The sequence below is a fragment of the Tiliqua scincoides genome, chromosome 5 (assembly GCF_035046505.1).
Source record: "Tiliqua scincoides isolate rTilSci1 chromosome 5, rTilSci1.hap2, whole genome shotgun sequence".
In the NCBI taxonomy this organism is placed as follows: Eukaryota; Metazoa; Chordata; class Lepidosauria; order Squamata; family Scincidae; genus Tiliqua; species Tiliqua scincoides.
The window spans coordinates 91,168,344-91,194,326 of NC_089825.1; the positions used below are offsets into that span (position 1 = coordinate 91,168,344).

Here is a 25,983-nt window from a genome sequence, read left to right on the forward strand (position 1 = left end):
GGTGAAAGGCCTGGAACAGCCGCCTAAGTTAGGAAGTCAACTATTAAAACAGGAGGGGGGGGGGAATTGACTGCCTCCTGTCCAAAGTGAGAGAGTTGGTAGGTTTGTGACTTAACCTTTGAAACTCTGCCCAGAGGACACAGAGTTAATGAGGGGCAAATGGTGCCCACTCCCAGAATCAATGTAACCCCTCAAATGTTCTGCAACAGAAAGTGCCTTCTGCTCATGCAGCAGGCGTGTTGGATAAAAAAAAAAAACCAAGAGCCTGAAGTGGGAGACTGACTACAGAACCTGTGAATTGGACAAGTGATCAGGCACAGAGTATGAATCAACCCACCAATCACCCAAGGTTCTGCTAAGGCCTCTCTTTCAAAGAAGGCAGGAGACTCAACTCTAGGCCATTCCAGCTGTCCTTCAGTGGCTATTGCCTCTCCTAGATTCTTTGTACTTCAGTTGTGTTTATTTCTTGGCTTGATTTGTACCCCACTTTCTCCCAGGAGGGCACCCAAAGCTTCCTGCTCCTTGGAGGCAGCAATCTGGGTGCTGAGGAGCACCACTCCTTTAAACCCCTTGCAGCTTCACTTGCGAGGCAAAGCACTGTAAGTCATCCTTACAACAGCGTTTCAGATGCTGCCCAGGTTCCGCAGTTCCCTAGCCTGACCAGCTCTCTGTTTGGCTGCCCTTCGCCAACTGCTCTCAACTCCAGGTGAGTTTCTGGGCTCAGACGGGACGCAAAGGTTGCAGGATTCCTCTTTTCTTGCAAAGAATTGGAAAACATAAGGGAGAATTTGGATTGTCACAGCACAGAGCACACACGGCCTTCCTCACTCATTGCTCATTAATTTACGGCTGCCTGTATTCTGTGTCATGGACGTCCTTGCCTTCAAGCAACGTGCCTTATTTCCCTCGTGCCTTTCCTGATGCCAAAAATGATCTTCTGCATCTGGCTTGACATCGCAAACGTTTCCTCATTCGTTCCCTACGCAAGGCTTTCCTCTGTGTTTTACAAATGTTTCAATTATGCATCAGCCGTTGTTCTTCTAGCATTTGCTGCTCCGATTCAATTCTGTTTTGCTTGAAAGCTGCCCTGGGTCACTTGTGCCGCCCCCTGATTCCAGGGCCACTGTTGAATGCCAGATTTCATTATTCCCCTCCAAACTTAGTTGAAACAAAGCAACTTATTTGCCTCCCCCCCCCCCCATGAAATTGTCTCTACTCTGCCACCTCCCCAGTATCATCTTTGCTGATGCCAGGAATGATATTCTACACTTGGCTCGACATCACAAGAATCTGTATGAGTTTCCCCCAAACTAGGCCTTTCCTTCTGTATTTGACAAATGCTACCGTTATTATCAGTTATTGTTTATTCTAGCACTGGTGCTCTTATTCAATTCTGTGTACTTGAAAACCATACTGAGTTGCTTGCGCTGCCCTTGCCACATCTTTATTTGGGGGCCACAGCTGAAAACCAGATTTCATTTTACTCCTTCTAATGTAGTTGAAGCAAGGCGTGCTATCCCTTCCACATGAAATTGATTTTCCTTCTCCATCTCTCTAGCCTTGCCTTTGCCAATGTTTTCTGGGCTAAACTGCTGTTCCAAAAAATTGACAATCTGGATCAGGGGTCTCCAAACAGTGGCCCGGGAGGGGGGGGGTCACATCCGGCCTGCTGGAGGATTTTATTCAGCCCACGGCATGTGGTGGGGTAGCTTGACTGTTCTGGTCCACAGCAACTGCTGATAGGCCAGATACACAGGGCCTTGTGCAGAGAGATGCTTCCACTGAGGAGGCTACCCCTGAACATCACCCCAGAAGGCTCTGTAGCTGCGGGCTGTGGTGTGGGTGCATGGGGATAGACAGAGAGAGGAAGACAGCAAAAGCAACTTCTGCCTGATTCTCAACTCTGAATTATATCACACCCTTTGGAAACCTGAGAAAAGGAGTTCCCGATACATTCAAGACCCTGATCAGACTGCTGGTCAGTCAGCACCATCTATCCAATACATACTGAAAGCATGTTTGTTCTTTACAAATTAATTCATTTCTTAGATTTCTCCCAACTTTACTAATTACTCAATTGTTCCCCAGTTTTTTATCCCTCCATCACATTCTCTCTCCTATCCGTCCAAATAATTTTCCCTTCAAAAAATTTTTCCAAAAATATTGATTTCCTACCATATTCCTCCTTTCAAAAATCCATTGTCCCAAAATGAATTTTCCTTTTCAAAATCCATTCCCCCTCTTGCTGCGCAAATCAATTTTGCCCTCTACTTAAGAACAGCCCCACTGGATCAGGCCATAGGCCCATCTAGTCCAGCTTCCTGTATCTCACAGCGGCCCACCAAATGCCCCAAAGGAGCACACTAGATAACAAGAGACCTGCATCCTGGTGCCCTCCCTTGCATCTGGCATTCTGACATAGCCCATTTCTAAAATCAGGAGGTTGCACATACACATCATGGCTTGTAACCCGTAATGGATTTTTCCTTCAGAAACTTGTCCAATCCCCTTTTAAAGGCATCCAGGCCAGATGCCATCATCCAATCTTTTTTCAAAATCCATCCCTCTTCCATCTCTAATGTATTTGTTTTCTGGCTCTCAGTGCCATGTCAGATATGTGATAAGGCCCTCATGCTGAAAAGTTTAGAGCCCTTTAATCTAGCTGTCAAACAAAGCAGGGCTTTTAAAAAGCAGATGAACTTGGTTCTCTTTTCAAGATCATTAGTACAACTAACATTTCCATCTCATCCTTCCTCCAAGGAAGTTCAGGATGGCATAAGTGAGGGGACTAAACTAGCCTCCAAGGGCAGGGAGTTCCACAACCTGAGCATTGCAGAATTGGGATCCTGGGGCTGCATTTCGCCAATTAATATGAAGCTTCAGTTTTAAGCATGCCTTTTATTTGATGCAATCCACCACCCATCTGTTTGACCTGAATATAACTCGGCTATGATGTATCTACGTGATTTGCCGTATATGTTTATTGTTATCACTCTCATAACTGACACCTATAGATAATATTCATGTTCTTTCTGTTGCTATCTACACTTTTAAAAAAAGGATTTTTTTAAAAGCAGTATTAGCCTGAAGCAGTTAGCACCATTATGTGTAACACTTTGGAGCAGTGGTTCCCAAACATTTTTGGCTGGCAACTCCCTTAACCTACTTGGCCATTGACCGTGGCTCCCCATTCAGGTTACAATCCTATACATTGCATAGGGTGGCAGGTTTTTCATAAGAATTCTGTGGCTCCAGCCACGGCTCACAATTTGGGAACCACTGCACTAGAGAGAAGAACAGAGAAGATAGCCACAAGCTGAACATTAAGACATCCAACCCGGAAAACAGAATGGCTTTGCTGGAATCAAAAATATTTACTGAGTTCAAGATGGATATGTGGATGATGCTGGTTACTGTATTTGAATTTGGATGTGCCAACCATAGATGGCCAGAGTCAGAAAGGATTGATATCCCCAACACATGAATTTTGGGTGCTTCCTCAGCTCTTCAAATAATTAGATAATTCAATAATTCAATAATTAGAACTGAACTTTTAACCTGTGCAAAAGATTCAGTTGACAGAGGTTCTCAAAGTTCCCCCCAACATGACCCCCCTGTTCTGCAGTGAGGGATGCTGTGATCCACCTTCTTCTCCAGCATCGGGCCTCTGTAGACCTCAGAAGGCCTCTGCAGGCCTTTGGAAGCAACCGAAAGTCACTTTTATGAACCCTAAAGTAAACCAGAAGTAACTTTCTGGCTGCTTCTGGAGGCCCAGTGAGGCAATCCAATTGTGTCCAGAGGGCTCCAATTTGGAGCCAATTGGATGCAAGGGCAGGTGGGAGGGCCCAACCTAGGATCCACTGGACATCAAGCTGTAACCCATCAAGTGGGTTGCAACCCACAATTTGAGAAACCCTGTGTGAGGGAAACAGAGCCCATCAGAGGAAGGTGCATAGCATGTGGTCTGCCAGCACAAATACCAATTGGGGGGGAGGGAGTCAATGGATGGATTTCACTCACATAGGGTCTAACTGATTATCACAGTTGTATCAGGAAGAAATGCACCTCCAAAGTTGACTAGAGACCTTACTCCTTATCACCATGCCTGGAAGTTCCTAGTGTGGGCCCCATCCAAAGGAATTTTGCTCTGTAGACACCTGCCATCTGCATCAGGATTGGCCACCACAAACTGGGTTGTGCAGATGAATCTGTGGTTGACAGTGGGTGGAGGAGGCTGACTGTTAGGGCAGGGCTGGGGCTGGATGGCTTTTTGCTCCCTTTCAATTATGATCCCAACGGGAACCACAAGGCCCACTGAGACAGACATTTGACTGCTGAAATGCCACGTTCCTGCCAACCGCATAGAAAGCTCTGAGGACCAGGTAAATGATGATGAGTGTGCTGGAAAATCACAGTGAGCAGGCCAAAGGGAATCCCCTGGGCAAGCTCAGGTGTATCTCCGACCCTTCGAGATAGAAAGCAGCATCTGCACTTGCGGTCCCAGCGGGGAAAGGACCCATCTGCACAGATCTCAAATCATCAGAAACGGGCAGCTGAAGTGAGACAGAAGAGTGAGCTGCAAGACAAACATCCACGCAGCTATGAATGGAGATGCTCTGGGACCATTTTTTCTGTCATGTTCCAGAAACGGACAGCTTAACAACTCATCCATCACTGAAACACAGCAGCATTTTGGAACAGGTTCAGCTGCCAGTCCTGGCCAGTACGCTGAGTTGTGAGGGCAAATATACTTAATTAACTTGTCAACAGAGGCTTCAACGTAGCTTGCATGCTTCTCAGAGAGCATTTTCCAGTCTTGGTACTTGTCAAGTTGCATATTTTTCTCTTCATGACTAGGCATGGTTGTGGGAATTCTCTCTCTCTCTCTCTCTCTCCCCAATTTTTTTCACATTGTGCTTAATAAAGGTGTGCACCTAGAGTATTTTAACTTCCATGAGTGGCTTCTCTGGAGCCCAACAATGAGCAACACTAAATGCATCATGTTGCGGTTAGAGGCTTAGAATGTAAGAAGAGCCCAGTTGGATCAGGCAAAGGCCCATCTAGTTCAACTTCCTGTACCTCACAGTGGCCCACCAGATGCCTCAGGGGACCACAGAAGCCAACAAGAGACCTGTATCCTGTACTCCCTTGCATCTGGCAGTCAGATATAACCTACTTCTAGAAGCAGGAGATTACATTTCCTTCACAAATCTGTCCAATCCTCTTTTAAAAGCATCCAGGCCAGCCATCACCACCACATGCTGTGGCACAGAGTTCCACAGATCAATTACATGCTTTTCTTGCCAAGTAGCTGCTGCACAGGGCTGTGATTTAGACCGGGAGTATGGCATGGAGGGAGGGAGCATTTAACCCTTTACCTCTGCACTGTCCCAAGCAAGATCCAAGGCAAATGACACAGAACCATTGAGGAAGCCAAGCAATGCAACATCTGCTCAGTGCCTGAATGGATGTCCACATGGGAACTCCCACAGATTTCATTTAAGCTCCTGGTTGAAACAAAAGCAGAGACAAATGAAAATCATAAACATGTAAGAGATTACTTACGTGGCACAGCAACCCCATATTCTTGTGGGTTCTCGGCCACTACCTTCTGCTTAAGTTCATTCAAGCGGGATCCCAAAGAACCTGAGAGGACAGAGGAAGAAGGTGTGTCAGTGGATGGTTTGCAAAGCACATGCAAGGCATAAGGGTGCCTGCAGAAGACAGAACCCAAAACAAAAACAACAAATTTAAAAAAAGAAAAAAAATACAGACCAGGAATAGGTTTGCACCCATAGTTGGCAACTTTCAGTCTTGAAAGACTATGGTATAAACCTACAGAACCCGGTATTCCCAGGCGGTCTCCCATCCAAGTACTAACCAGGCCTGACCCTGCTTAGCTTCCGAGATCAGACAAGATCAGGCATCTGCAGGCACCCATGGCCCTCCTCCTTTTCCTCTGAAGATGGCCAATCTCTGCCAATGGCCAAGGCAGGTAGCAGTCATGGGCATGGAGGAGATGAATGATGGAGGAACAAAGAGTGCAGAAGTACCTCACTACCTATCTTTCTGCTTCTCTGCTATGGCCAAAATAACATTTCCATCCCTCCCTCCATGGGGAAACATGTACAGCCACAATTGCAAGCAACTCATGGATTTTTCCTTGGGGTGGAGGGAAGTGTGAAAGCTCCATTTCAGACATGACAGCAAAGGATGGAGACCGAAAGTGCACTGAGGCACTTGCGTTCCATCTCTTCCTTCCTCCTCCAGTAGCCATGAGGTCTGTAGCTGGTCATAGATTCTAAGCACCAGAAGGACAGGAAAATCATCCATCATTCCGAATAGCATGCAGTCGTATGTAAGGTGCATTTCTGTAATTAGCTCTTTATGACAACCCAGTGGACGCTGCCAATAGAGCTGGAGAAACAGAGGTCTGGGGAAACAAGAGTATGGTTCCACCTTTCTCTCTTCTAAAATCAGGTCAGGAATCCCATCTGAACCTCAGTTACACTGAGATCAACCACAAGAACAGATGGCTAGACCAGGAGCTCACTTGAATGGGAAACCATCGCTGGACCAGGAACTTATGAATGGGAAACCCCTTGGAATCCCGTAGATACCACTTTGAGCTTCTTCAGACATGCAGTATAGGAGGAAACCACAACCTTTTCTCACTAACCAATCAAAACCACCAGCCTCTTTCTTTCTCCTGGCTGCTGCTGGTATTTGGTGACTTCCTCATACGTAAGGAGTTCGGATGTGTGGGCTTGTTCAACTTGCTTGACTTCGTTCTGGCTGTTTTGTTTCTCCTTTCGGCTCAGTCGGAAGCTCCTTCTCAAGCCGGCTACAAAGCCAGAAAACAACGTTATTGGCAGCGAGCCTGGCTCAAAGGTTTGATTAGCCCCCTACCGTTCTTCCATACGGCAGCCCCTTTATTCTCAAACTTTAGAAAATCAAGCACCCTTTCTTGAGGTTTTATTTTTTTTAAATGGATCAACCACCTCTCCCAAAATAGGTGGGAGAGGAAATACAAAAATATATAGTATGCAAAAATATCTAGTATCAATAGCAGGGAGAAAGCACAGAGTATATAAAATTTCTGCCTCATTTTTCTTGCAAGGAACATCCAAAGTAGCTTACAACAATTCACTAAAATAACAACAATAATGAACTCAAATACTACAGCAGCCAGAAAGCAGAAGCCAACGGGAACATTAAAACACTGTCAGAGATCATCAGTTGAAAAAGAGTAGTCTACAGCTAGTGCCATAATGCTGACAAGGAGAGAACAAACCTCTTTTCCCATGGCAGATAATTCCACAGAGTGGGTGCCTCAACAGAAAAGACCCTCTCCCATGTCACCACCAAACAAACCTCAGAAGGCAGAAGGAAACAGAAGAGAGCCTTCCCAAATAATATCAGGGGGTGGGCAGATTTGTCAAGAAGGAAGCAGTTCTTAACTCAGGCTTAAACCCTTTTAGACCAGGGGTGTCAAACATAAGCCCTGCAGGCCGGATAAGGCCCTCAGAAGCTCTTTATCTGGCCCAAATCATTATTGGGCTGTTCCAGTGCAGTCCTTTCAGCAGCGCTGCTTCTGCCAAGGCTCTGGGAGGGAGACAGAAGGAGGTCCCAGAAGGCAAGGAACTCTACGGGGGAAGGCACAGACCAAGAGGGGTGAGAGAGCGAGATGCTGCTGAGATGCTTGGAGAGCCCAAATATCACGTGGGCTGCTTTTTCAGCAGTGCTGCTTTGGCTGAGGCGTCACTTTGCAGAGCACCTCAGCTGTGATAACTGGGCTTTTGCATATCTTGAAAATATGATCAAGTTTTGCACATTTTCTCTCTCGTCATTTGCAGCGAATGAGTTCCAATATGAGAACAAAACGCTTATTTCTGGCCATCCTCTGCTTAACGACATGACTTCCTGCTTCACGATGTCACTTCTGGCCCTTAGCAGGTGCCATGAATTCTATTTGGCCCACTGTATGAAACGAGTTTGTCTTGGAGCTTTAAAAGGTAATAAACAACACTTTGAATTGAATCTGGGAACATACAGCCCTGTATATATGCAAGGAGGAAACCTTGACACATGCTATCCACAGTATAGACCAGAGAAGGTTTAAGAAGATCAGTTCCTTACCAATATATTGGCCATTGAAGTATCCCTCGCAATCACAGTCCTCTGTTGGAAAAGAAGAGAGAAATAGGAGGAGGAGGGTGTTAAAGAGACAGGATGTGTATTTGTGCATGCTAAGGGGAAAGAAGAGCCACAGTATCTTTGGTGCTTCAGCATGAAACTAGAGGGGCAGACAGCACAAGAGCGAATGAAGTGGCACAACAGAGTCTCATGTGGTAACTACAAGGACGTGAGCACGGCTTACAAAACAGCAAACAGCACAGAGAGTCTGAATCGAGACAAATGGGTTTTGCTTCCCCTTAAAATGCCTGGTGAAATTAATGGCCACTAAATACAGGGCAAACTAAAGAAAGTATTTCTTTCTGTCGTGCCTAATTAAATTAAGGAATTCATTGCCGTGAGACGCAGCAATGGCCATTAGCTGGCAGCCAATTCAAAATGAGCAGAACCACATGTCATAAAGAAAACACATAATCCTGTGTACTCCAACTGCCAGGTGCTGGGTCAAACGACAAGAGAGGGAATTTCCATCCTGCTCTGCTTGTGAACCAGGCCAGAGCTTCTAATACTGTTGGGAGACAAGAACACCAGACTAAACAGAGCTTTATTGACTAACAAGGCAACTCGCATGTTTTTAAGATACAGATTTTATGGCAATATTCTCCTTCCTCTATGGGAGCTTTCTTTCAGCCCAGAAAAAAGAGCATGCATGAGGGGGATCAGGAAACCAGATCGGGGCTATGGGGGAGTAGAAGCCAAAACTCTTTCCCCTGCTTTGTCATGCTCCCAATCTATGGGGGCCTCCAATTCTTGCTATTTACTAACTTAAAAAAACAGGGACACTAGCTCCAATCACGTGTTTCAGGTAGCGCGTAGTAATACCCTCAATAAGACAGCTTAGAAAAAGGCCATCTCTTAGCTGCCACCCAACTATGTGCCCCCTCTAGCTATTTGCCGAACTGCTGTGGTGTCAAAGAATGTTCACAAACACTTAAACTTCTGAAGAGTCTGCCATGGATTGCTGTCAAAACACTGCGGCACGTTTGAAAGAAGATGCCTCCTGGTGGTGAAGAATAATTTCAAACAGGCCCTAGTGGGAGGATTATGATTAATAGTAATTATTATTATCGATTAATTATTAATAGTAATAATTATCATTCCTTTTTTTCTTAAGCACATCACAAAACCAAGGCACTGGGGAAATACAAAATTAAAGAGCCTGCATGCGAGGTTACTGGCTTGACTGAAACACACATAAGGAAAAGGAAATAGCAGACATATCAGGAAAGAAGGTAGTCGCAGATACTGGGGCACAATGACTGAAAAGAGATACTGCCTCCATTTCTTGCATCTACAGGTAACAATATGCTGATCAGGCCTTTGGCGTGATCCAGCAAGGCTTTTCTAGTGTTGTTAAGGAAAGAGAGGCAAGAGAGCTGGAAAGGCCAGGCCATGTGAATGTGAAAAGTGCCGCACTGAATCATGCAATCAGTGCTCTTTCCATTCCCCTCTCCCAACTGGACTCTGAGTGCTCTTTGTTCCTTAATGATTGGTAACCCCATGCTAGCAGAAATCAAAATGGCACCATGAGCTAAAGCTGGCAGAATTAAACACTTTAACCTCAGAGCCTCTGAAAGAACAATGGTGTTTATTTATAAATCAAGCACTAGGTGCTGTACAGTAATTAAGTGGAAAAGTACAAACCCCAACCCGAGGTTTACAACCCTAAAAAGAGCTGCTCTTTTCTAGAAGAAGCAGGTCCAAAGTCAGAAGATTTATTATTATTTTTTTTTTTTGTAACAAGCATTGCATCACGGTTGAACAGGAAATTACCTGCTGTGTTAACAAAAGCTCCAAGGAGCCACACAATTGCTTTGAAGAAACAGCAAGAGCTTAATCCATGTGATTAGAACAAAAATTACACAGTAAAAGAATGCGGGGCAAATTAATAGCTAAGGAAAATTAAACAAGATTGACACTAGAGTCCCTGAAGTTATAAGAGGAAAAACTCAACCCTCCCTTCTCCCTCCCTGCCCAACTCTCATGTTACTGGGTTAAATTCAGTAAGCTTGTTCAAGTACACTGAACAAGACCGGGTTCAATTCATTTATTGCCAGAGAGCTGGACAAAGATTTGAATGAATCCTCCCCAGGGCTGGAGTGGGAGACAAGAGAAGTCAGAATGAGGAACCAATCAGCGTGCCAATGACATGGTTCTGAAGATGGATTCTAAATCATGCTCCCATAGGGAGGGTTGAGTGCTAGATGAGCATTTGCAGGTTCCCCCCCACCCACCCAGGCAAGCACAGATCTTGCTTTCATGTACAGAAATTGCCTTTGTGGCAGAGCTGCTTCTCTCTCCCTTCATGAAGTCACTTTTCTTCACCATCCACGTCACTCACAAGCCCTTCTTGGCCTCCCACCCTTGCTCCCGCCCTTCAGTTAGGATCTCCTCTACCCCATCCAGGAACAAGTTTGGTTTTTCAACTCTAGAATGCAAGTTCCCTACCTTCCATCTATGTTCTTGCCCATCACAGAGAATGACAGGTTTTAAAACAGAATAAAAACTGCAGCAGTAAAATTGGCACACCTCAGGGTCATCAAGCATGCACCATTTTTCTGACTTAAGGCTCCAATCCTATGCATGTTTACCTGGACTAAGCCCCATTGATTCACTAATTATCACACTTACGTTCCATTTTTATTCTGCAGTAGGACGCAAGGTGACATATGTGGAATACCCAGGTGTTATCTCATACAGGCACTGACAAGACCTAGATCATGCCATGGGACAGCCAAGAAAGAATTCTTCTGAGCAAGAGTTCTGAATATGTCTGAACAAACATGTACAGGATTGGGTTATAAAGCCCTGAATGAAGAAAAGCAATCTGTGACACAGCCCCTAGTTTTTGTTTCTTTGCGTTAAACCTATTTTTGCCTGGCCCACAAGCGTACACATTTGGTCCCTGTTGCGTATATGCAATGTTGGGCAGAAATGGCTTAAAAACAAACAAAAAGAAAGGACCAAGTTCCTAGTCCTCATGCTTCCACAGAAAATCTGGAAACTACTATGTCCATTCTTTCAATCTACACCATATCAACATAGGTCCGGGTTGTCTGAAAAACCTGAAACTCAGAAGCAACAAACTGATGGTGGAAAACTATGCAAAAAAAAAAAATGTAGATACTGCACAGTTTATTCCAAAATGCAGAACTTGGGTATCTGGTTTTTCTTTTCTTTTTGTTTTGGTTCTACTTATAAGGAATGATTTTATTTACCAGGCAATTTACATATAGGGAAAAGCATTGTCCAGAATGGGTGAGGAACCTACCTTTCTCAGAAGACTGATCATCTGCGGTTAGCGTAAAAAAGACAGACGCAACACAGTTAAACAAAGGCCAAGAAAACATTCCAATGGATCAGAAGTATCTGCTCAGATTATGGAACTCAGGGAGCAAGGCAGATCTCCCTAATTAGGATGAGCAAAAAAAAGGTACGAGCAAAAGAAGGTGCAAGCTATTTTCTGATCTTTCCTCAAAAAATGCAATAGGTGGCCGTGGGCTAACTGACCACCAATTATTCACCAACAGTGTGGAAATCCCTGGGACAACTTTTCACTCTTTCTTTCCATAAGATCCAGGCAGCTTTGGTTGCCCATGGTCTGCATAGCAGAACAAGAGTCAGCTGGGCTCTCCAATTCAAAACAAAAAATGTACCTTAGGTCCAATTCACATGACTACTTTGACATACTCGTGACACAGCCAAGTTATCCTATGTGAACCTTTTCACCATCATATGCCTGCCTTGTGCATGCTCAGAAACTGGAGGGAGGTTGTAGGTTTCTGCAGTGCTTAATGTTTAGAAACAGGGAGAGGTGCTGGGGGAATCCAGATGTCTCGAGGATGAGAAAAGGCACAGTCATCCAGGAAAGGCAATCTGTATATTTTCATTTATTCAGCAGGTTATTAAATACTTATATTTAAATGTTTAAATTATTAAGTATTTAAATGATTAATAACCTTAATGATGAATTAAGCATTTAATTGAGGTTATTTAATACTTATATTTAAGTACATAAATATCATGCCATGCTGTGCCTCCAAGGAGCTCAGCATGGCATGAACAGTTCTTCCCCATTTAATCCTCACAGAGCCCTACGAAGCAGGCTAGGCTAAGACAGCAACTGACCTGAGGATTCCTGGTAAGTACATTGGCAGAGCAGGAATTTGATCATGGGTCTCCCCAGTGCTCCACCCACTATATCACACTGGTTTCCCATGAACTCCATTAACTCACATGGGCTTTAATGTACCCAAAGCCCCAGAATCACATAGTACTACCCAAATGGCACAAAAGAACCACGTTGCAGGCTTCTTGAAGCCTCACGTTGAGATTCTTCAAGAGTCAACATTAAAAACCAGCAAATAAGGCTGACCAAAAAAAGCAGAAGTACTGGAAAATCACATCGTTTTTTTTCTAAAGCAGCAAATGGGGAGGGGGAAATGACACTTACATAGTGGTTTTGCTACACCTCTGGTGTTGTGCAATGTGCCTATGGTTCTTCTGTACAGCAAACGCCTAAATGCAAAAAGCAGTGATAGTTCAGAGTGGTGACATGCAAGGAAAAACTGGGGACTTCCCCAAAAAGACCATGCTGTTTTTCATGAAAAGCAAAAGGCACGGAGCAGTTGGCATTAAGATACACATTGAGTTTCATACCATACCCCCCCCACACACACACACACACACACACTCACACAAAGTGACTTCCACATTGCCTGTAATTTTGAGTAATAGACAACCTTTCCCTTCTTTGATTACCTTTCATGCAAGGGAAAAGGTAGAGCTCAAAGCTGTACCCAGGTGGTAAAGGCCACCAGTCCAGACCACTTATCTTCATTATTTGTTTTCCTTCTAATGAATGGTCCAGCTCTCCCCGTCCCTCCCCACAGCCATTCCTCAGTCCAGTGCCCTCAACAATATGGCTAATGCCTCCTTCAGCCACCCTTCCCGCTTTCTCTTCCTTTAAGAAACCAGAAAGAGCAAGTCTGATGAGCATCTCCTTGTCGCTGTTTTTTTTGCTGGAAGATGTTCTGTGTGCCTTTGCAAGAGATGGTCACGTAAGGAAGGCAATAGGCAAGGAAAGTAATCCATTGCCTTATGTCCTGCTCCAATAAAATTACCTTTACAGACATTAGAATAATGTCTTCATCCTGCTCTCAAATGGTCCAGTGAATTATGATACAAAGGGAGTAAAATATGGTTAGTGCCCTCTTCTACTTCCTTACAGGGAAGTATAAAGAATCGGACAACAGTATGGGCAAGCCCCAGGGTATCAGCATTCCAACCTAAGCAAAATTCTATATTGGAAGGTTCTGAGAAAGAATTCCTCAGATCTAGACGCCCTACCCTGTAAATCTTGAGTATAAGACAGTGGTTTCCAAATTCACAGGGGCACTGCAAGATGTCCCGAGTGGCCTCTTCTTACCAGCTCTCCCAGGTACACCATCTTGAATTGCGCAAAATCGCTAGTGATTCAAGATGGCAGCATCTAGGAAAGCCATACGATGGCACAGCCACAATAGGCTGCTGTAGGATGCCATGACTGTGGTAAGTTTGGGGACCACTTGGTATATAGGGGAATAGGCTGTACATTCTAGGTTGTGAGTAGAAAGCACTCTGTACATGTTCACATGTACAACAATTTACTATTGTTTTATACATAACAGGGATATGGCATGGCAATGAATGGGATGGAGTACGAAGGCAGGATTGGAGTTCAGTGACAGAGGATGGGCCTTGAATGAGGTTGATCCCAGATTCAATAACTGGCATCTCCAAGACCTGAAACCCTGGAGAGCTGTGATGTAGGCAGCTGAGTTAAATGGACCAATGATCTGGCTCTGAGTAAGACAGCTTTATAGAGGTATGGGGTCTCTGTTAGGGCTGGCAGGTGGGGAGGGGAGCTTATTCTGAATTATGTTTCTTTAGTTTGAGAGTTCAGATGCAAGAGTGGTTTGTTGTCCCAGGCCAAGTTCATTGCCTTCTGCCTTCAACTCCCATATACTCTTTCATCCCTACAGCTATCTCCCTCTCGTTTCCTAACTGCTTGCTAAAATCCCCATAATCCTTTATGCTTCTGCCACAGACTCAGCACACCCTGCCAGAGTATAAATTCTGTGCAAGTCATACATTTTAAAAATGGCCACTCTGCAGAAACAAAACATAGTGGTTTTGATGATGGAGACACAGCTGCTGCAGGCGCAGATCCTAATCCCTGGACTTGTCAGATTCCGGAAGTCCGACATGAGGCCCAAATTGACCCAGTTCGAGTCGAGCACATCAGCATATTTGTTCAAGGGCCAGGAGTCAGAGTCGGAGATAAACTGGGGGAAATGGAGCCTTACTTGAAAACATATTCTTTTCCAGTCATGATTTAGAAGTGTATGGGAAAGGGATGTGTTGCTTCGCCTACACCTCTTTGCACAGTGCATACAAAATCGGAAGGGGGCTGTAGAGCTGCCACATTCTTTGCTTCTCACTCCCACATTAGTGCTATTTAGTTGCCCTGTTCCAGATTCTAGCAGGCTGGACAGAGGAAGGAGGAGCCATTCTGAGATGAATATTGAGAGGACATGCGGCGATTCAAGGCGGAAGGGCAGCCAGTTTGCAGTACACAGGGCATTCGTTTCCATTAACATCGATTTGTTCCCTCCTTTGTACTAAAAATCAATGGCTAAGAAAAGAAAAATTTGCAACGGCAAGTTTCACCTTGCCGTTCAGGGTTGAGATAAATTCTGCTGTTTTAACCGGCTCACTGCTCACTGTGGTTGCAGATGAAGCTTAAAGAGAAAATTTGACTCAAAACGATAAGTAAAATTGCCCAGGGCAGCCAAGAGGATCAAGCTTATCTCAGGAAGCCGAGTGGATCACTTAAACCTATTGGCTTATGAAAAGGCACTGCACTCCAATGCAGACGTTGGTATCCAACATGGGATTAGCGTTATGAGATAAACAAAGAAGAAGAAACTTCCTTGAACTCGTGATTGGAGAGAAAAACTTAGAAGCATAAAAGTTATGTCTGGTGTCGATTCAAAAAGCCAAGGTGCTGATTTCATAGATCAAGGCTTGGGAGCTCCAATGCTAAATGTAGCTGGTTGTTCACCACCACCCTTACTGATCCCGGTACTGATGAAGCCGATAGCCCAAGCTTTACCCTCAGCTTCCCCAGTTCTTACTAGCAGAATTCCATTCCTTCAAGGTGCAAGTCCTACATCAGAAGCAGACGGAAGGTTATTTTATGACACCCACATTTCCTAGAAGTTGCTCAAAGTGGTGTACATGGTTCTCCTTATGTCAAGTAAGTACATGGAAATGAACTTAATAGGCACAGCTCTCTGGGCACCAAAAATGCATAGATTTTGGCTTAGTTTTCAGGAACAGAGTCCGTGGTTTCTCCAGGACAAACATTATTCCATTACGTGACATCTAACACTTGCTCCAAACTTCAGTCCTAGTTTGAACAACTCATCTTTCTGGGTAACACAAAAGTGCCTGGCCTGATCTGGAGCCTAGTCTTTAGCCCATTATTTTTGCTATGACTGGTAAATCTGGCCCCTTGATTCCTGTCTGCCTGCCGTGAGACTCGACCTCAGCACGCCCTGCTCGTCTTGAAAAAAAGTCTCAAAGATTATATTTACAAAATGTTTTCATTAGTTAATGAAATGTAAATAAAAAGGAGCTCCCTACCTATAGCCTCACTCATGTTTTCTTATTTCACAGAACTAGACAAGCCCTCTCCCCAACTGACCTTTCTTGGAATTGCTTAGAGGGGATCAGCCCAGCCCGAAGGTTTGTGTCACCTACGCGCTTGGCCTGCCACCATGTTGGGTCATCCTGGCTCACCACCTCCAAAATCTGCCTTCTCTGAAAAGGTAGCCCAGCCTCCTGGCAAGGGATAGCTCTGTCCTCCTTCGGGTTGTAAGAGAAGAGGGCTCTCATGAACACCTGGCGAGGAAAGAATGACAAAGGATGATCAGTACTGAGGGATTTTGTGTAGTTCGATGCAGAAGTGTCAAAAGACCATTGACCTAGCTTCAGTCAAAATTAACCATGCTTAATACACACTGAAACTGAAGGGACTGAAGTCACTCATTTGTTTCACTGATTTCAATGGTGCGTAAACAAGACCAACTTCCCTCACTTTACCAGTGACTTCAGCACCATGGACAACACCTGAAGTTGCAGCAATACAAAGGAGACAAAAAATTTTTTTTTTTTTAAATTATTTTCCAAAAATAAAAACAAACAACAAATATAAACAAACACATAACAAATACAAACTCAATACACAACACAAAAACACACTGTTGGAGGGTGCAGGCTATCATATCATGTCAATATATCTAATCAATCAATACATATCTTCTAATCTTGTTCCTCTTCTAGTTTAGCCTCTTAATATCATTTATCTATCATATCCTATATATCATGTATACAATATATTCATCTAAATGCCCTATCTTATACATCTACAACAGGAAACAAAATTTCTGCAGAAACTGATGTTGAGATGCCTCTCCAGTCAGAGACCCATTGGGTCCACTTGGGTTGTTTCAATTTGTTTTAATTTTTCTGTTCCCATACCTTCCCCTCTCCCCAAGCATCCATATCTACATTTCTTCATCACTTCTTCATGGGGATTAAATTCTGAGCCACACAATGAAGGCAGCACTATAATTTTATTTGAGACAGAAACAACACAACCAAATGGGATACTAGGAAATAAAAGTATAAATAAAAACACATTCTAATACTAACACAGTTATACCCTGTGGTTCCAACAGCATTTTCTCTTTAATTACTCTCAGGTCTTCTTTCACATGGTATTTAACTGACCAACTGTCATCTCCCCCCCAAAACGGACCCCTCTCGCACTCAACCAGTCCTAGCTGCCATCACTTCTATAACTAATTTTATCTCTTGCTCAACAATACCAGTCCTAAAGGAGTTCTGTTTCACCATCCTGTCCATGAATTTTCAATAGAATCTGCAGCATCCCCACAAAGCTATCTTTGCCCACTTTCCCGGAAAGAAATCAGTTCAACTATTTGAAACCAGTTTCATTTGTAAATGTCAGGATCAAACTATATATAACATGAAATGTACAGTTCAACTCTGACATTCTTTGTTTTGTTGTTTTTTTTAAACAAAACAGCCATAAGGAATCTGATCTGGATCAAGACTAAAGCATGGAGGAGGGAAGTCTTAACGTTTTGGCTCCATGATGGTCCTGATCCAGATCAAGCTTCCCTCCAGCTGTCATTTGGCCCAGGAGGGAAACTTTGATTACATCAGTGCAACAGGTAGTCTGGCCCTTAATGTAGCTCTGGATTGAGTGTTTCCTTATACCAGCAGCCTCTCTTACCTTGCTGTCCTTCAGGTTATCTTCTTCTTTGATGGCAGGAATTATTTTCAGTGTTATTGATCCCTGGGATTGAGCCTGAAAGACAAGCAGCTCAGTTGTTGTTCTTGTTTTTAATTAGAAAAACAAGACAGCATCTGCAAACATTGTTTACATCAGTTTGCCTCCTTAAAAACAAGCAAAATATTTCCACCTTCTAGTTTTCATGTGGCTACAGTCAAGGGATAAAAGAAAAGGGAAGGAAGAATGAGTCAGAGGCATGCTGCTCTACAGGAATCAAGAGGAAACGGCCAGAGATTTGTGTGAGAGCTGAACACTCAAGGCCAAATTAGACGGTAGTGGGCTCCTGGCACTGTTCCCTTCTCAAAAATCTGGATCAGGGCTACTGAGGAAAGGGGATTAACCCAACTTAAATCATCTCCCTGAAGCTGCAATTAGTCATGAAAGGTTGGGTTTCCCTACCACAGATTCAGAGGGTGGTTTGGATAAGGACAATGGTGAGGGGAAGAAAGGGTTAGACCTCATGCTCCTGTGCAACAGTCCTGATTCCCATCATCCCTGCAATTACTTTTGATTGGGGGGGGGCAACATTGGGAGCTCCAAGGAAAGAGCTGCATACTTGGGTCCTAACAGACACATAATTACATCTTCTAACTCTAAAGTAATGCCACTGGGCTGGATTTCAATTGACTCACTCGCTTTCAAAAATTTATCTCCACTTCAGCCAAGATGCTCAGAATAACACTGTCTTTTTTTTTCTTTTTTAATGTGTGCTGTTTTTCTTTGCCTACTGTGAGACTCAGAAAACGACCTGGGTATATTGCGCTATTTGGTTCTGAAATTCCACACACACCCAGGGTCTGGCATTAGTCGGCGACAACAACAAAAACCGTGAGAATCCTGGCTTTCCTCTTTATGTTCCTTGTTTTATGGAGGGATTTTTGCTACCCTGCCTTTCCAGTCACCAAAAGGAAGTCCAAGATGGCATAAAAAATTCATGACAAGAATAAATGAAGTGGCAAATCAATTCAAACACAGGCAGAATGTAGTAAGAAAAGTGCTGCATAGAAAGGGAAAAAATTAACAGTCCCAGTGGGGGGGGGGGGAAAGTCTTGACCACCACTGCCACAAAATGTCCACAAAGAGAGAGCCATTTGCATCTTCACTAAGAGGACATTTCAGAGCCCTGGTGGTGCCACAGAAGAGAAGGCTCTGTCATGGTTTAAAAAGCACACTTCAAGCTTTTTATGCCCATAAACAGCAGGTGGGTGAAACCTCTTTGAGGGGGGATTTGAAGGAAGCAAGCAAAGTTGCACTCCAGGGGCATTCTGGGAGGAAGCTGAAAGCGTAAGAGGCAGAGAGGGAGAAAAGATACCCACACTGGGGCAAATGATGCTGATGTTTCAGGTTTTTCTCACTATGGGTTGTTACATCCCAAAAGAGGAGCAGCTATTTTTCCATTCACTGCTTTGTCACCGGGAGAAAGGGAGCATTTCTGTCCAATACTGAAAGAAACTGAGTTACAAATTGCATATTGCACATAGCATTTTGCCAGAATAGACAGTCGCTGCAACTGACTCTGAGAGAGAACAACAGGGAGCCCTTTCTGAAACTCAAAGCTCTCCAGCAAAGCTGAAATGATTTTCAAGTGCTTTGAACAGGAAGGCCAATTTCTGGATTCCTTTGTTGCAAAAGCTGCCAAGGCTAGGAAAAGTCACTGCTCACATTCTCCCTACCCACCCCCTGCCCGCCACTTTCCCTTGGCCTGAATAAGAGTTCTGAATAGCTGGAATCACTGCCTTTGACACTTAAAGCCGTAATTGACCCACTAAAAGGTGTTTCTTCATGTTTCCTGGCTATGCAGTAGGAGATGAAAGGATTTTACCTCTCCCAGTGAAGCAGCAAGTTCATGCTCATTACTCATTGTGCTCAGAAGACTTCTTTATGTCATTCTGCAAAGCTTCACATACGTTCCAGATGTAGCATTAATAAATTAAATTTCTGGGAGTGGTGACACGCACCCCGCAGAGTCCAACTGCAGTGATACGGAGATGCCACCAATCCGGTGAAAGGTGGGGGCCTCAGCTGGTGATGACACCAGGCAGAGTCTGCTTCCAACTGGGGCTAAGCACAACCAGCTGGGAAGTAGGTTGGGAGGTGCAGCTCAAGGCTTCCTTCAAATGTGGCCTACAGGTTAGCAGACAGATGGAAGTGAGATGGACAGAGCAGGAAAGAGGGAGAAGAAACAACTAGAAAGAGAAGCACAAAAGGAGGAGACGAAGGGAAAATGGCAGGAGGAACTAAAACAGTAAACCAGGAGGTAAGAGGGGTGGGAAAGGAGAAGGAGGCGACCGAACGGCTGCAGACAGGTGAGGAAGATAGGTACCAGAGACAGACCCAGAAGGGGGGAACAGGCAAAACCATGTGAGAGTGGCCAGCATGGGGCTAAAAAGCCAAGGACAGGAATGCAACAGACCAAGGAAGGGAACTGGGAGAAGACCAAAGCACCTGCCAAAATATGACCCAGGAGGGAACTGAGATCAGTGACTCTGTGGGGCCTGCAAGAGACTGGACAAAAGAATCCTTTGCATCATCATAATCATCATCAAGAATACTGATATACTGCTTTTCAACCAGAGAAGTTCACAAAGCAGTTTACATAATAAAATCAATACATGGTTTCCTGTCCCCAAAGGGCTCACACTCGAAACAAAATACAGACGGCATCTCATCAACAGCCACCGGAAAAGACACCACGCTGGGGTGAAGAACGACAGTGGCCTTCCCCCTGCTAAATCGAAGAGGACACCACTTTGAATGGTGACTCGTTGCCCAGTTAGCAGGGTAAAGTCTATATTTGACTTATTTCACTGTCCTCCTTCACTGTTTGCCCATCACATTTACGACGTTAGTCAAACAGTAAACCAACCAAGTGAGGAGGGGGAGGGAGAACACAGATGTTTTCCTGGCAGCATTGAGCTTTGGCTTCTTTGCTGAAGTCACATGACACTATTTGCTTTAAAGGCTGCTGAATCTGGAGGGAGCCTATTGCTATCATAAGTGCTGATGTGATGTTGCTAGGGCCTGGGGGGGAGTGCTGTGCTGGGGTTCCCATGACACTCTCCACCTGTTTCCCTGTTTATTGGGCACTGCCACTGGTACTGAATATTTAGGGGTCAGCCTGGCTAGGCAGGCCCTCTGATAAACGTGGCCTATCAGTCACTGCCTGAGCTGGCTGACTCCCAATACTGCCCCAGCTATCAAGACTAGCAGCAGTTGATAAATCAAGCACAGTCTGGCTTGCTTTGCAGAGGAAAGGGAGGCTGGAAGGGTAGCTTTGGGCATGTGGATGCTTTATATAACCACAAGGAAACTCTGAGCATGACTAGGGGCTCCCTTCCTCTTCACATAACATATTTATCTTCACATTTTTATACTGCCCTTTCTCCAAAGAGCTCAGGGCAGTGCACATAGTTACTCCCCTCCTTTTGACTGCACAACAACCCTGTGAGGTAGGTGAGGCAGAGAGATAGTGACTAGCCCAAGGTCACCCAGGAAGCTTCACAGCTGAGCGGGGATTTGAACCTGGATCTTCCAGGCCTACGTGCAACTCCCGAACCACTATACCATCCTGACTCTCCACAAAATCCTGGCTCTCCTGAGATGAAGCTATCTTATATTAACTCAAAGCATTAGTTCAACTGGCTCAGTATTATCTCCTGTTACTAGAGATCTCCTAGCTCAGTACTATCTCCAGTTTCTGGAGGCTCTTGCTGGTCCTCCTGAAATAGCTGGAAGCACTTAAGAAATAAAATTTGTTTACAATGTTCCTCCAGAACATCCTGCTACCTATTTATTAAAATATTTATTTGGTGATGCTGACTGGTTTTTTTTTTTCCCCTCCTCCTCATTTTAAAACAGAAAGGAAACTCTGATGATTAAGGTGTCCTGGGCTACTCCACAACCTTGCCTGGCCTTGAAACTCTGCAAAAAGTGCAAAAAAAGAGATAGCTGTGACTGCAACAGTAATTACAGCAAGGAACGCATCCAGAATGAGGGTTGCTTTTTCAGCTCCCTTGCGTAGGAGTCCCTGTGGACGTCATCTCCTCTTTGGCACGGAAGAGGTGTGCCTTGCCAGTATATAATTAATGCTGTCCTCGAGTTGGCAAGTTAAGTGGCTCTCTGCATCTTTAGAATGGCAGGAGAGTTCTGTTTCCACCTAGAAGACATTTCTAGAAATTACTAGAACCTTCTCAGAGAAACATGCTTGGCATAACTGAGACAATCCTGAGACAATGGTACCCTCCTGAAGTTTTTCCTCTTCCTACAATGACTGCTCTTAAATCTAGGGAGCAGAGACGAGAGTAGGTAGGTGCTGGGCTGAATACCACGGGGACTGTATAGGAGAGCCATTGGGGTACAGCAGTTGGACTAGAGCAGGGGTGCTCAATAGGTGGATCGCGATCTACCGGTAGATCGCGAGGCAAAATGAGTAGATCGCGGAGCCCTGTCTCTCCAAACTGTTAATATGTTAGTGTCGTCTAGTGGCTAGATGAAACTGACATATTTAGCTAAACTGACACTGAAACTGACACTTTAGCTGCTCTTCAGCCATGCAGCAACAAAACTGACAAAACTGACTAGACTCCAGCAGGGCTCCATACATTAAAGGGGGTGTCTGTCAGACGCTTCCTTCCCCCCTGGTAGATCTCCGGGCCTTGCTGGGTTTCAAAGTAGCTCTCGAGCCAAAAAAGTGTGAGCACCCCTGGACTAGAGCCAGGTTCAAATCCCGACTCTGCCATGCGGGACACTGATCCACCAAAGTCACAGTCTCTCAGCCTGAAGAACCTCACAGGGTTGTTATGAGGACAAAATGGAGGAGATGAAAACCATGTAGGTCTCTGGAGGAAAGGTGAGATTTGCCTGTAATAATATAGGGCCTGCAGGTGGTGAGAGGGAGCAACATTTGGGGTTTTTGTTTAAAATTGTGAACCCCTTTGAATTGGGAACCACCTTGAATGGGAGAGGAGTCAGGTGGCAACAGAGCAGTGGGCCAGGGAAGCGTTTTATTGAAGATGTGTTGAGACTGTGCAGATCAATGCAGCCTTGTCCACACCTGCAGTCACAACAGGCCTCACTCTCTGGGGTAACTACTAATTGATAACTAGGAGCGGAAAAGCAGAACAAACCAAAATCTGGCTAATTTCTTCCGGTCGTTTGTGAAGCACAGTAACTCCATTGACTTCCCGCAGCTCATCTCCTACATGAACAAGACCTAAGAGAAAGAGGGGGGGAAAAAAACATTAAAAAGTAACAATTCTTTTCTTTAATAAGAGATGCTTCAACCACGCATACAAAATATCACAGCAGAAGGTGAATAAAATGAGCACTTCACAGCTCAATCCTGTCCAGTGCTGGGGCAACATAACTGCTTGGCCACACTATATCCAGCCTTAGAGTCTAGGGATATCCTTGGGGTAAGGGAACATTTGTTCTCTTATCCTGCGTTGAGCTCCAGCCTGCCTTATGGGGCTACTTAGATCTGTGCCAGCACAATTGCTAGTGCAAATCCGAGAAGCCCTGTGTAGGGCTTCTAGGCCTGGAGGCAGGTTAGGATATGGCAGAGGCCTCCTCTGCCGATCCCATGCCGTCAACCCCTATTTTGCCCTTCCTCTCCCCATTACATCCCCTGCCCACCTCCATTCCACCCTCTCCCTGCCGTCTGACTGTGCTACTCGGTGCTAAACTCACCAGTGCTCTTGGTGTGGATTCAGCACCAGTGGGACAACGGAGGCCTTCCCGCCAGCAGTGCCTACTCCTCACAAACATGCTTCATAGCACATTTGCAACGGCTAACACCAGCACAGCAACTACTGCGCTGGTGCTAGCAACCCATAGGTTGGGCCACCAGTGTAGTTTGCAGCAAAGAAACTCGGTTACATACCACTGCGGTCAGCTGCCCCTCCCCTCATGATCCGCGCCACAATCACAGCTCCTGTGTGTTCGTCCCGCCGGATAGTGGCACCCTAGAATGGAAAAAAAAAGACAGCCATCAATTCACAGCTGTTGTGTGGCATATAAGAGAACAGGTGTCACGCCAGGCCCAGTCCAGGGTGAGCCAGCACCTAGAGCAGGGACTGAATACTGCCCAACCCCATTGGAGTGGTAGAGGAGCTTCCACTCCCAGGATCCTCTGCAACCTGCCAGTTTAAAAGAAAAGTCAGAGGAAGAGGTAGGTCAGCAGCAGCAATTCTTTTCCCAATTGCTCTCCTGGACAGACCCCCCTAGAACAGCCTCAGGGGGGAAGTGGCAGCCTCCCTGAAAGAACACTGCCATTGCTGCTGGAGAAGAGGCAGCAGTGAAAGAAGTCAAGCTGGGGCAGCTACAGCTGAAAAACCGTCACCCTAGCTTGGACAATGTTACCATTTGGCACCCAGAGGCAGCCATGTTGGAGAGGTAACCCTCACGCAGTTTGAAATTTTGGTCAGGGCCAGAGCGAGGTGAGGCCTGCGAGTCAAACTCACAATGTCTTTTTTTCCCTTCCTGCTGCCTCCAATATTGCCCTTCACTTCTCCTTTCACAATTACCAGTAAAGCCTGAACAGGAGCCAGCATGCCAATTTCCCCAGGGTGGCTGACAGAATACACTCAGAGTGCCTGATCAATATAATTGCATTATTCAAATGTGCAGGGAAAGGCATAGCCCTGGGAACATCCTGCCAACAGAGGAAAACAGGGCCATTTAGGCCAACAAGAACAGTGGACTCCAGCCTCCAGAATCTCTCATCCCATTCCTGCCAATTCAGTTACCTGGCTAGCCAAAAACGGCGTAGCCTTCAAGTCCCTTTTGAGAGGCTGAAGACCTTTGTCAACTCCCCAACCCTTGGCTCAGTTTTCTTGTCCTGGCTCAAAACAGTCCATGGACCTAACCCAAATCTAATCCAATTATCTCAAGGACATTGACCAACCTGGAAGAGAAGGGTTCTAAGCAATTGATCCTCTGGGGGAGGAAGGAAAAATAGACACAAACTCATCCCCAAGAATGATGCTTCTGAGTCCAAAAATTTCACTTTTACCCTCCTAACTTTTATTTGTCTTGACTTACCAGAATTCATCTTTCCAAGCCTCAGTGCCCTATAACTATCTCTGCCTAGTGTGTGTGTATGTGCATCTTCAACATCTCCTGAGCTGTCACCAGCCTTATGCCTTTGTCAAGGCACCCAGTAAGCTGAAGCTGCTCTAGGCTACCTCATAGCTGAAATCACTAAGCTGGCTAGACAGACACAGTTGGGAATTCCATCTTGCAACCTCTAGCTGGACTGCCCTATCCTGCAACATTACAGCACCCCATAATCTTGGTCAAAAGACCATACCCCCAGCAAGCCAGGAAGCAGTTTCTTCAGTCACCCTACCTGACCCTTTTCCTTGGTTCTCCATCCTTCACTCCCTTGAAGTGTCAAGCCTAGCCAGCTGGCTACAGATCCACCCACAATCCTCCATCCCCTCCCCATTTTCCTCTCTCTGGAGCCACACTAACCCACTCGTAAAATACCCCATTTCTCCCCCCCCCCCAAAAAAGGCACTGCAGCTGATATAAAGTGGAAATAAAAGCCAACATCACTATTCAGCTAACACAACACAAAGTCATAACTCAAGAAATCTTTGCTGGCCATCTTTATCTACACCCTCCACATTTTCTAGAGCAGGGTTCCTTAATCAATCTGGCAAGAGTTCATAAACATATAAAATTTGTACATAAATTTTATTCATACCAAACAATCCACTTTTGCCTGCATGAGAATAAAAAACTACCTCTGTTCCATCAGAGGCATTGCAGCACCAGTTAAGAGTCCTTATAGTGGGCAAGCAAGCTCCCTGACAACAGGTGGTTAGCAAGGCACTTTGGACCCAGTTTCCTTCACGCTTACTTCTGCTTTTCAATTCAATGCATGCATTGAGCCATCAACGTACGCTCATGCCTTGACCACACTCTCCATTTCTTTGCATCTCGCTCCTGGTTCTCTTTTTTTCTCTCTTGCCCAAGAGTCGATTTTTCTTAAAATCCCATTCACCCTCCTGAGTAACAGCCCAATCCTATCCACACATTCCTGGGAGTAAGCCCCATTGATTCTAATGGGACTGACTTCTGAGTATACATGCATAGGACTGGGCTGTAAACCATTTAAGCACCACAGGATGCTAGCATCCCTCCACTCAGTTTAGTCCCTGATCTCCCTCTCTTCCCGCCTCCTCACTCCAAGGAAAGGCACATACCCCTCCTCTTCCCCTCCACCTCTCTCTGCTCTAAGTATCAAACCATCTTTTAGACAGTTCTTTGGCTCGAATCATACACACAAAGCTTATTCTAAGTAGGACTGTTAGACTATGTGTGCTCATTGATTTGCCTATGGTTTCATTATTATC

The 25,983-nt window shown here is 45.1% G+C and overlaps 1 protein-coding gene across 1 annotated transcript in view; it reads right to left on the reverse strand.

Moving 5' to 3' along the window:
• The window catches only part of MPP3 (MAGUK p55 scaffold protein 3), a 55,418-nt gene that overhangs the window by 11,278 nt on the left and 18,157 nt on the right, over positions 1-25,983 (reverse strand). Inside the window, exons 6-14 of the mRNA XM_066627578.1 lie at positions 23,505-23,586; positions 22,750-22,835; positions 17,564-17,638; positions 15,947-16,143; positions 12,650-12,714; positions 11,468-11,488; positions 8,140-8,181; positions 6,680-6,844; positions 5,566-5,646 (exon numbers count right to left, since the gene is read on the reverse strand). Of these exons, the coding sequence (XP_066483675.1) occupies positions 5,566-5,646; positions 6,680-6,844; positions 8,140-8,181; positions 11,468-11,488; positions 12,650-12,714; positions 15,947-16,143; positions 17,564-17,638; positions 22,750-22,835; positions 23,505-23,586 (814 nt within the window). The remainder of the gene's footprint in view (positions 1-5,565; positions 5,647-6,679; positions 6,845-8,139; positions 8,182-11,467; positions 11,489-12,649; positions 12,715-15,946; positions 16,144-17,563; positions 17,639-22,749; positions 22,836-23,504; positions 23,587-25,983) is intronic.